The sequence below is a fragment of the Strongylocentrotus purpuratus genome, unplaced genomic scaffold (assembly GCF_000002235.5).
Source record: "Strongylocentrotus purpuratus isolate Spur 01 unplaced genomic scaffold, Spur_5.0 spur5_scaffold_1, whole genome shotgun sequence".
Classification (NCBI taxonomy): Eukaryota; Metazoa; Echinodermata; class Echinoidea; order Camarodonta; family Strongylocentrotidae; genus Strongylocentrotus; species Strongylocentrotus purpuratus.
The window spans coordinates 2,958,728-2,970,153 of record NW_022145594.1 but is presented as its reverse complement, the minus strand read 5'-3'; the positions used below and the strand labels follow the sequence as shown (position 1 = coordinate 2,970,153).

Below are 11,426 nucleotides of genomic sequence, written 5' to 3'. Positions count from 1 at the left end.
TAATTTGATTCCATTCCTGTGCCTCTTCTTGCAGCTGCTGGGCCGAGGGGCCTTGAATGCACTCCTGGGATCTCTATAAATATGGTGCAATACATGATGTTGCTCATTGCATGCTCGGAAAGAAACCTGCATGTGTGCCCTGATTGTCTACTAAAAAACAAAATCACAACATCATTGTTTTCTGCCCAAATATAGCATTTCGTGAATATTAACCCTGCGAGGCACAGCTTCTTGGCTGGTCCCAGCCATTCATTCCAAAGGACGGGTTTCAGGAGGCATGGGCGAAAAAGTTTATGGTGTTGAAGTAAAGCACCCAAAACCTTAAGCTATTATAGATGTAGTGAATTGAAACTCTCAGGGATAGTTATTCCATCTGTTTTGTATACCTAATATTTATATTTTTGAATGTTTTTTTCAGATACTGTCGTCCATGTGATATCACCATTTTCCAGAGGACTAAATCTCTGTCGAGTGAGAAGGATATCTTACACCATGGATGGATTCTGCCTTCTCTATCTGCTCCTGATCCTCTTGATGAGATCTGGTGACGTTGAAACCAATCCAGGTCCTAACACTGCAGCAAGGTATGCATATACTAGTAGCACCTTCAGGGTTAACAATGACGTTGAGTTCTGGGCCCTGTTTCATTAATCTTGTTATCATAACAAGTTACAATAACTGTTATAAGCTACTAGAATAAGCCAGTTCACGGTTGCAGTCTGAGCATGAGCAGATAAATGTCATTGCAGAATAAATTGTGAAAAATACGGAGACGAAATACCGGATATGTGCTCATGAAATTATGTAATCATTATTCATTCATGCACAAGCAGTGCACTCCAGGATACACAGGTGGAATTATTCTTTTAAAAAGGGGGAAACAAAGGCTATTTATGTAGCACCTCCATCGCTGTAGGAGTGATTATTTCAAAATGTACAAAGTACGTGGGACCTCTTCATGTTTTGAAGATCTGTGGATATTCGGGGCCATTGCAGAGATGTGCTAACCGTGAACTGGTCTATTGTGGCATTTGTTCTGCTGAGAGCCTAAGATCAGGAATGTCATAGAAATTTAGCATTTTTGATTGATAACAAGTTTTATGAAACAGGGACCTATAGGTCCATGATTGCTTTGCAAAAGAAATGGTGTGGAAGCGATAGGAAAGGTTGATCATGTAGCACATAAGTATACTTTGAGGTATTGGAGTTGTCAGAATGATAATTTTGCCCAGTCTTGCTAAAAGTCATATGTACTAGCTGGACACAGAAATGTGTACCGTATTTGGGACTCCACAAACATGGCGGCAGGAAAGTGCATGTGGTCAAAAACAAAATATTTGTCATTTTTTAATAATGAGGGCATTTGAAGAGCTGTTTTTTTCAGGGAAGATTTTGTTCTATGATACTCTTCCATACTAACATAAAAATGTGAAAAAACTCACAATTTTTTTCTTCACCTTTCCCAGAACTCAACCTTCTTAAACAAGGCAAACCACACAACGTGGTCAATTGTCATGAATGAGTCAATGTGACACTTAAAATCATCATGTTATAGAACAAACTTATAGTGATTCTGCATGATATAGATTATGATGATGAAGGTAATAATAATGAGAATAATAACAATAATGATGATGATAATAATAATCATAATCATCATCATCAATTGTTGTGATGATAATACATGTAAACATCATTATTTTGACAAGTACGTGTAGTAGTTATCCTTTTCTTCTTATTATTATCATCATATCATTATTGTATGTACCGATACTGCCTAACTCTGCTTTAAAAAAAAAATGATTACCCTTGTCAGAACAATACTGCCCTGACCTGCAACTTGGGGCAATATGTTTCAAATGTTAATATCACAGGCATTATATTCTAATATCCCTAGGCTGTTTTATATTGCATGCTCGAGCACGTATGTAATACAAATTGTTGAGTATCACATTATATTTTCTCAGGCAATTTCTCTAACTAATATCCTATTGTACCCAATTGATTTATTACTCATTTTACAGTACTGTCAGTGACATGGAGTTCCTGAAGCTGGCCAAGGATATCCAACCATCTTACTACAACGCTGTAGGGACATCTCTAGGTTTCTCCTATGCTCAGCTAGAGAACATCCTGATTCAGAAGTCAAATAGCCATACCAACGCATTTTTTGATGTATTCATGAAATGGAATGTCATGCAGCAACCTCCACACTCAAACAAACGGCAGCTTTTGGCAGACAAACTACGAGAGATTGACTTGGGTGGCTTATCAGACAGATTACTCAATGAACCAAAAAGCACAGGTAAACAGATACTAATTATTGCAGTCTTGCTATGTCAACAGAAGATATAGAAAACCATGCATGAAAGTAAAGTCAGTTTTTACCATCTAGATAAAGTGAATGATGTTCTGTGTTCTATACATGTACATTTGCCACAATTTACAGAAGTGTCAAATATTTCAGGCCCCATGTATGTTTTTATAATTTACTAATTTAACTTTGTTAATTTTAGATATTTTCTGTACACCAGTATAGTACAAGTTCTTTGAATGACGGCAGAATTTAATGTTTGTCAGCTTTCTTTATGTGTACATGATCTACAAACAAATTATATTCTTTTGAGTCATCTCATTATGATAACTATAATTATGCATCTGCCCATGCACGGATGCATAGTTGACTTCATGACTTCATACAAATCCAGACAAACATGTAGGACTTTCTTTACATGAGTGCATGCACCTAGTTGTAGGTCACACTATTGGCCTCATGTCTTTAAAATCTTTTCAGATGTATCAAAATACATGTTTATGTGTAATCATGTGAATATGGATTATCTATGTATTTTTAGGAGGGCCATCAAGAATGCTCGAATCACAGACCAAACCTCCTTCAGCTGGATCTCAGACCAAACCACTTTCTCCTGAACTGGTTGAGCGGTGTGCAAATGATTTCAAGTTCAAGTACAGGTCAACTGTCTGTAAGATCAGAGCTGATCCTCTCAATCCTGCTTCCACTGTGCAGTTTCAAGACATGTATACTAATCTTGTCTTACTAGAAGAACATAGGACAGAGAAACGAATGCTAGATTACAATGATATCCTTGATCTCAAAGTCAATGGAGAGTTCCCCAAGCGGATCATGGTTCAGGGAGAGGCAGGGGCTGGAAAAACTACATTTTGTGCTAAGATTGCCTGGGACTGGATTGAAGGGAGGCATTTCAGTCACTTTGTGTGGGTCTTGATTGTTCCTCTACGTGAATTCAAGCAACACACTATTGGCAAGATTGTAAAGTCTTATCTGGCCAAAGACAATCCAGCAACGGTTTCTCAGATTACTGAGTATATCCAGTCAAATCCTGACAAGGTATTCATCGCATTTGATGGGCTAGACGAAGTCAGTGGCGAAATCATGAAGTCAAAATCCTGCGAATCACAGTCTACTGATCAAATGCAACTTCAGCCATCACAGCCAAGTGTCAAATCTTCAGAGGCATGTGGAAGCTTATCTGAGACTGGTGATATTGGACTTGTAGATATTCTTTGTTCCGATCAACTTGCCTCTTGCCCTGTCTTGGTTACCACTCGCCCATGGAGAGCAGTAGAGATTAGATCAGATGGTGATCTAATGAAGCTCTACACATTCATTCATGTTGAGGGTTTCAACCGAGAGAATTTGTCAGTTTACATTCACAAATACTTTCCAAAGAATGAGGATAAAGCAAATCAGCTTATCCAGTTCACCCGTGAGAATGATGTCATATATGAAAACATGGCCCACTTTCCTATATATGTAGCCATGTTGTGTCTTATGTGGAAAGAACTTGGTGAGCAAAAACTAAAGGAAATGAAATCACTGAAAACTTTTTCCCAAATATTCAAAACAATGATTGCCTTTCTAAAAGAACATTATGCTCAGAAAGAGGTGAAGAAAGTAGGCAGCCCCTCACTTCTTGCCTTTTTGAAAAAAATTGATGAGCTCCTTATACCAATTGCCAAACAGGCCCTCAATGGTCTGCTAGAAAATACCTTAGTTTTCGGTACAGATGATTTCGAAATATGCCCAGAATCCAAGGACACTGCCTGTAGGGTTGGGATTTTGTCTCAGGAGGACAGAATTACCCCTAGCATGGACATGCATAAAGGGAATTCTTATGTGCAATTGCCAGTCTTCTTCCCTCACAAACTGTTTCAGGAGTACATGGCTGGAGTCCATCTTGCTTCCCTGTATGAATCAGATCGTAATGAATTCAAGAGGCTGATTGAGCAAGTAGTGCTGCCAAGGAAGGGGGAGTTTAGGTATCTACTGTACTTCACTGTGTCACAGAACAAAAGTATTGCAACCCATGTAATGAAGTCTATGCTTCAGGGAAAAAACAGGGATTCATTGGCCATAGGTAAAGAGTTACCTTTCATTGTTGATGTAGCCTTTGAGAGTCAGGACCGAGATGTAGCGGCCGTGGTGAAGGACAGGGTTTCATCAGAGGAGATTAAGCTGACCATAGACACATTGACGACAGCACACACTGTAGCTGGTTATGCATTCATTGGACCACATGTGGTAAGTTTGATCACAGTTTGATGAACAAAATTAGTTCATCCATTTCCTTACATTACATCTTTTTGCAATTTTCTTAATACTGTACTAGAATATAATTATGGAAGGGTGCATCAAGGAGGTTTACACAGTGATAATTTTAAAACTTAAACTGCAATCAGTGATGATATACATGTATGCATTGATGACTGTATTTCTATTTCTTTGAGCAGATAAATAAACTGAGCAATTAGAACGATGATCCTATGTACAATGAACACAACACGCAACAAGGCATATGTCATTACCCACATATTGTTTTCCATACCAATTACATGACGCATACATGTAGAGCGATACATTGTAATGCAGGATATAAAATGGCATCTAAAACGTACTGCTTGACAGATTTTCGAAATTGGGCTATGAGATATGCCCCGAGTCTGGCCACCCAGAAAATTCTTGTCAATACAATTTCAAGATAAAGAAAAAACCGAAAAGGGGCGAAAATCAGTCTGAAAATTGATGTCATAGCCGAAACCCTGCGTAATCCCAATTGTAACTTGCTCCCAATTTCGATTTACTCAAAATGTTCTTAGTGAAACTATACTGCATGTGTATAGAACCATTTGATGGGGCATTCCATTGTGGTACTACAAGCATTTCACGCATTGTTATGTGATGCATAGCAAATTCAGCATTTTACTAGTGATGATCGACGTCATGAAATTTTACCAACTGAGTTGGCATCCGGTTGTCAAGTAGTTTGATACACGATTACACATGTCTGCTAAGTTTCATAGACCTAGGTATAAAGTTCGCAAATTGCACACATATATATATATATTATGTTGAAGTTTTTAAGGAATTATCCTGAAAAGTATGGTTTTCGAGAGCAATTTTTCTCAAGTCGGTCAGTGGTAGGACAATTTTTTTTTTTTGCTGAAAATTGTTTATCTTGAAGTATCTAAATCCAAAAAAGGGTACTGATAAAGCTAGGCATGATAAAGGTACATGTATGGCCCTATAAACATCCATTGTCAGAACTTTAGAGGATGCTATTCATATCATGCATTACTATATTGTTGTGTGAAATTCAGCAGAAATATGTGCAATGCAAAGATAAAGATGCTGTAAAAAATTCAGACAGAAATCCACCATATTAATTTAGTGATCGTATTCCTAATAACATTTATAAATGATTAAGGTACATGTATGATCGAGGCACCATCGAGGCGATTGTTGAAAAAGTGGATTTCGGCCTTATATTGAGCGTATGAAGATTGCATTTTGAAGGACCAATTGTATATTTAAGATTGAGAGCAACTCTTGCACTGTTTAGAGTAATTTGTTAGAAGTCTGTAGCATCTAGGACAGGGGAGATAGGGAGGCTGAAAGAAAGGCATGTAAACAGTCCTGAAACGGTCAAAATGGCGCCTGGACGAAGTTCAGCAGCTAGTGCAGACGGTGAGATGGTAAAGCTGCATACAAAATCTAAAAGGAATTGGGATAGAGAAAAGGACCTAATTAGGAATAACAAGCACTAGCTGCATGCAAAACAATGTGATTTGGGTGGAAGAGGAATAAGAAAAAGATTTCAGAACACGCAAATTGATATCGGACAATGACGAGGACGTCAATTCAATTACATTATTATGTAATACTGTATGTACTGGCACATGCATACACATTGCATCTATACCTTTTAGATGAGATAAGATTTGGGGACAGGAAACTTCATAAATAGTTTGCACATTTTCATCCCTTCCAAAAAAATATCTCTTGTCTAATTGAAATCACAATTCTTGATTTATAAATGTTTAAAAGGGCACAAAGGAATCTTTTTGATATTCTTGGCCCTGTGTAAAATTGTTGTTATTGATATTGCAACTCTTAACATAAATGTACATGATTAATTTTGACCAATTCATCCTATCTCCTGCTTCACTCTCCCTTGGTAAAACTGAATGCATGTATGTGCTCATGCAGGGGGTATCAACATTCGTTCTTCTTTTCTCCTTTGCTAGCCAAGATTTTTGCTCTGTATCCACCCTTTCAATTTAGTAATCGTGTTTCTATTAACATATATAAATGATTAAGGTTTGATGGAGGCACCAGATGATGTTGACTTTTAAAATAATCTCCTTTGAAACCTGTTCTGATACTTCTTTCAAACTGGCTTCTATCGGAGTCACACCGATGAAAATACTGATTTAATTTTCCTGATGTAATTAACAAAGGTGAAACCGCCGTTTTCCCTGCTGTCGCTTTCATACTGCCGGTGAAATACACTCGCTGTGGCGGGCCCTTCCTGGAAGTGAAGAAGTATTACGTAATTATTAAGCCTGTGCCCCATCTAGCTGGCATGCAGCATGTTCAACAAAAAGTCAACAAACACAGCTGGTTACAATAAAGCGCGCGTACTCTGCGACGTTAGGCCATTTTAATCGCTGTTTTAATCGCTGTTTTCTCCCGAACGCATTCACAGTGGCTGTTTCATCGGTTTCACACGGATAGAATGAGAATTTGTCCTGCTCTTGAGCAGGAGAATTTAATCGCCTATTTCTCTTCTTTTTATCGGCTTTTTCTCCTCTGTAGCATTCATAGTGGCCATTTCATCGGATGCATCCAATGAAAATCAGGCCAGTTTGAAAGGGGTATTAGATTTTGTTTAAGGATTCTCTGTTTATTACATGGTAAACTAAGATGAGATATTCCTACTGTCGCAAAAATAAGAATTTGATATGAATTCAATTTAGTTACTTATTCTAAATTATGAATCAAATTTTAGTCTGCATGTTGACCTATCAAATTTGTTGGGGGACGGGTTGGTGTTTTTTGGTGTTACCTACATGTATGTTCAAGACAAATGTACTATTCTGTATCCATTTGTATCTTATTGATGTTTATAATCTGTAATCTTGTACTACATGCAAACGGAACAAATTTCCAATCATTGGACAATAAATTTTGAATTTGAAATGTCATGGCAGTACTTCTTCAGTCTGTGCCCTTAGTTATTCACATTTCCCTCTCACTCTCTGTAGTTCTAGCAGCACATAATGATTTAGGGCAACCGCTCATGTAGGTTACTCATGTATGGCTTACATCCAAGTGAACATCTATATTCTGCATCCCATTAGTTATCACTTTGTCATTATTTTCCAGGTTGAACTCCATATTAAGAGAAATTGTGGACCTACTATGTCACTTGATGTGGCAGAGATGATATGCTCCATGCCAGCCTTGAAGGAAGTTTCTGTTTTTGATTCCAAATTACATCTTCATTTTTTTGAAACACTTGCAAGGAGAGGAAAAGAATCAAAGGTGAGCAGTTCACTCACAAGTTTGATGTATGTGTGTGATTTGAATTTAATTTCATTCCATAATTACCATCTCTTCCCTTTCTAATCTTAATTTCACTTTTCTTTAATTCCTTTGAAGATGATCTTTTCACGAAGGCGGCAGCAGTGTTAACAAAAGCTTTTTAGTGTGAATACTAACCGTGGAAACTTAGCGGGTTAGCATGAAGCACCATGTAAATAGTTGTTTTCTTTAATATACAACTTGAATGCGAAAATAAACTCACATAAATTTTGTAGGAAGATAACAACATTCTTAAAGGGGAAGTCCACCTTGATATTAAGTTGATTTTAATAAAAGCAGAAAAATAAGAGAAACATATAAGTGAAAGTTTGAACGATATCTGATTAAAGATTTGAAAGTTATACATTTTTATGTTGTCATCAGTAGAACACATATTTGCAATACTGTGATGTATCTTGTAAGCTCCTCTACAATTTGCTCTTTGCAGAAAATTCACAAACCTTAATTTCCTTAGTTATTGATGACGGAATAGATTTGTTTATACAGGGGTTGCATAACAAGTTATTTGTAGTATTTACATTTAGGATGATTGTATGATTGAAACATTTCATACGGGAAATCATAAATTTTTAAAAGTATTTTATTACAGGGTCAAAGGGAGGGGACTTTGCAAGATACGTCACAGAGTTGCCGATTTGTTTTTCATTGAGCTTTATGAAAGAAAAAAATAGAAAGCACATGTAGTAAAACATAGGGTAGATAACAATAATAAACTATTTTTTAGATGAATACAAAATCTCATTGTAGGCTACAATCAATGGGAAGAAATAAGAAGGGAGAGTGATTCTTGCCTTTTTTTTTTTGGACTCTGATGCCTTTTAGTATTGGTCACATTCGCATTTGCAAGAAGAGAATTTGCATCATCCTTACAACTTAGGATTGAGGAACATGTTTTTGGCATGTACTGAAAGTCATATGTATATGTATTTCTTAATTTTAGAAATGTTATCTTGGTGAAAGTTAAGCGTTTATTATTATCATTATCACCAAAGGTGCTGCCGGAGGCTTTTTGTTTTGGGTCTGTCCGTCCGTCCGACCCACTTTCTTGTTAACGTGATATCTCAAGAACCACTTGAGATGTGAACTTTAAACTTCATGATAGTATATATCACTATAGGAAGACAATCTCATCAGAATTTGGAGTAAATAGGTCAAAGGTCAGTTTCACAAAGGTCAACTTATGAAATTCCAGAAAATAGCACATGTATTTGCTAGTAGATTCTGGCCCCTCTATGGAATTTACAAAATGGAAGATGTTAAATTTTACATCACATAACACAAGATACAATTAAAAGATATACAATAATTAGATAAATACAGAGGAGTATATTATTAGTGTCCATGGGTAGCAGGGTTTGCACAAGCGCGTAGCCAGGATTTCATTTTAGGGGGGGGGGGCTGTAGTGAGCACGCGAAGCGCGGAAGCTTTGAAAGAAGACGATTCGTTGTACCTTTCTCGACTCCTAATCCTTGTCTGAATTCAGTCCGCCCTTCCTGCGCATAGCGCGGAAGCTTTGACGTATTATTAGACAAAGAAGACGATTCGTTGTACCTTTCTCGACCCTTAATTCTTATCTGTATTCAGTCCCCCTCACGCGTGAAGCGCGGAAGTTTTGACCTTCCATTAATTTATTAGAGAAAGAAGACGACTCGAAGTACCGTTCTCGACTCTTAATCTTTGTCTGAATTCAGTCCTCCCCCCTCCTCCTGCGCGAAGCGCGGAAGCTTTGACGTATTATTAGACAAAGAAGACGATTTGTTGTACCTTTCCCGACCCTTAATCCTTATATGTATTCAGTCCCCCTCTTTCGAAGCGCGGAAGCTTTGACGTTTCATTAAATTATTAGAGAAAGAAGACGATTCGTTGTACCTTTCTCGACCCTTAATTCTTATCTGTATTCAGTCCCCCTCACGCGCGAAGCGCGGAAGTTTTGACGTTCCATTAATTTATTAGAGAAAGAAGACGACTCGAAGTACCGTTCTCGACTCTTAATCCTTGTCTGAATTCAGTCCCTCCCCCCTCCTCCTGCGCGAAGCGCGGAAGCTTTGACGTATTATTAGACAAAGAAGACGATTGTACCTTTCCCGACCCTTAATCCTTATATGTATTTAGTCCCCCTCTTTCGAAGCACGGAAGCTTTGACATTTCATTAAATTATTAGAGAAAGAAGACGATTCGTTGTACCGTTCTCGACTCCTTTCCCTTTTTCTTCCTACGTCTTCTTACTTTTTTTCTTCTCTTTCTCTCTCTTTTTATTTTTTTCGGCCAGCGTTTTGGCGGGGGGCGACCGCCCCCACCTCCCCCCCTGGCTACGCGCCTGGGTTTGCACAATTTAAATCACTTCCATGGACTGTATCTGGACAACTGCATTATACCCCTTGGAAAATTTACCCCCCTCCCTGGCAACTACCAAGGACAATTTATTTGGTGTAAAAGTGTGAGAGGTACATATCAGAGGTAAAATGCCAGGGCTATAACAAAAATGAGGTGAAAATTCTGCTTATCAATCAAGTTTGATCTGTTTCTATTTTGCTTTCACATATTATTTTCCTAGGTCAATTATAAAGGTACTGTGAATTAAGCATACTAATCCAACAAAGATCACTGCACTAGATGTCAAAATGTCCATGTCACCACCCCCCCCCCCCCTCTTCTACTTTTAACTATGCAATGTGGGGCGCTATGTACGTGACACATGTATGATTTCATCACAAAATCAATCTCACATAGTGATTTTGTCCATGGAATCAAACCTTCAAGTGATTCTGTCTATGGAATCACTACTGACATTGATTTTGTCAAACCATGAAGTGATTTTTTTTAAATTCTTGTATCCGAACTAAACAAGGCACTCCCAGATTATTAGGATGTGTATGATCAGTTAGACATACATTTGAAATGCTTGAATTTATCTAGAAGATAGGTAGAAGATGTTTTGATGCCAACTTAATTGTTTCATTGATATTTAAACTCATAACTATTAAATATTGAAAAATAATCCATCCTCTATGAATATTAGATTTCGTTGTGATTACCATCGGTTTTATTGTTACTTCTCTTGCCTGCACTATGTAATGAATTGTCAAGTATTTCTGTTAAAACTTTCAAACAATTTACTTCTATACCTTCGTCCTTTCTCTCTCTGTCTCTCTGTCTCTCTCTCTATGTCTTTTTTTCTCTACCTCTTCTCCCCATCTTCTCTCATCATAATGATATTTCAATACTGGATTATTTGATGAGACCATGAATTCACTCTTTATTGTTCTTGCCTTGATTTTTGTTTTAAATGAGTAGAATGTACATGTATTCCTGCACGCCCTCTTTCTCCTTTTCCTTCCTATATTAAAGTGACTCTGTATTACATTGTTGAAGATTGATGGAAAAACAGCGTATTTTTTTAAAGCAAATGTTAGTTATTATATTCCTTCTACCGTACTAACCCTCTAAAATGCCAAAAATCCTGAAAAAAACTCTCAAATAAAGATATTTATGGTTTTC

The 11,426-nt window shown here is 37.4% G+C and overlaps 2 protein-coding genes across 2 annotated transcripts; both read left to right on the top strand.

The window, feature by feature from the left end:
* The first annotated feature begins 243 nt into the window (after nt 1–243).
* On the top strand, nt 244–2,355 carry LOC115920938. The gene is made up of 2 exons (XM_030977730.1): nt 244–584; nt 2,025–2,355. The coding sequence occupies exons 1-2, from the start codon at nt 406–408 to the stop codon at nt 2,353–2,355; spliced, it is 510 nt and encodes a 169-aa protein (XP_030833590.1). The 5' UTR covers nt 244–405.
* A 471-nt stretch (nt 2,356–2,826) lies between these two features.
* On the top strand, nt 2,827–8,372 carry LOC115920937 (protein NLRC5-like). Its single transcript, XM_030977729.1, has 3 exons — nt 2,827–4,564; nt 7,709–7,867; nt 8,355–8,372. Exons 1-3 carry the CDS (start codon nt 2,870–2,872, stop codon nt 8,370–8,372), a joined length of 1,872 nt encoding a protein of 623 aa, XP_030833589.1. The 5' UTR covers nt 2,827–2,869.
* The last annotated feature ends 3,054 nt before the right edge of the window (nt 8,373–11,426 follow it).

What these genes read in the sequence shown, in the direction of transcription:
- LOC115920938 (XM_030977730.1), top strand. Translation starts at nt 406, where the DNA reads ATGTTTTTTTCAGATACTGTCGTCCATGTGATATCACCATTTTCCAGA. An exon ending in GGTCCTAACACTGCAGCAAG is followed by an intron (nt 585 to 2,024) that starts GTATGCATATAC and finishes CTCATTTTACAG; the next exon opens with TACTGTCAGTGACATGGAGT.
- LOC115920937 (XM_030977729.1), top strand. Translation starts at nt 2,870, where the DNA reads ATGCTCGAATCACAGACCAAACCTCCTTCAGCTGGATCTCAGACCAAA. An exon ending in CATTCATTGGACCACATGTG is followed by an intron (nt 4,565 to 7,708) that starts GTAAGTTTGATC and finishes ATTATTTTCCAG; the next exon opens with GTTGAACTCCATATTAAGAG.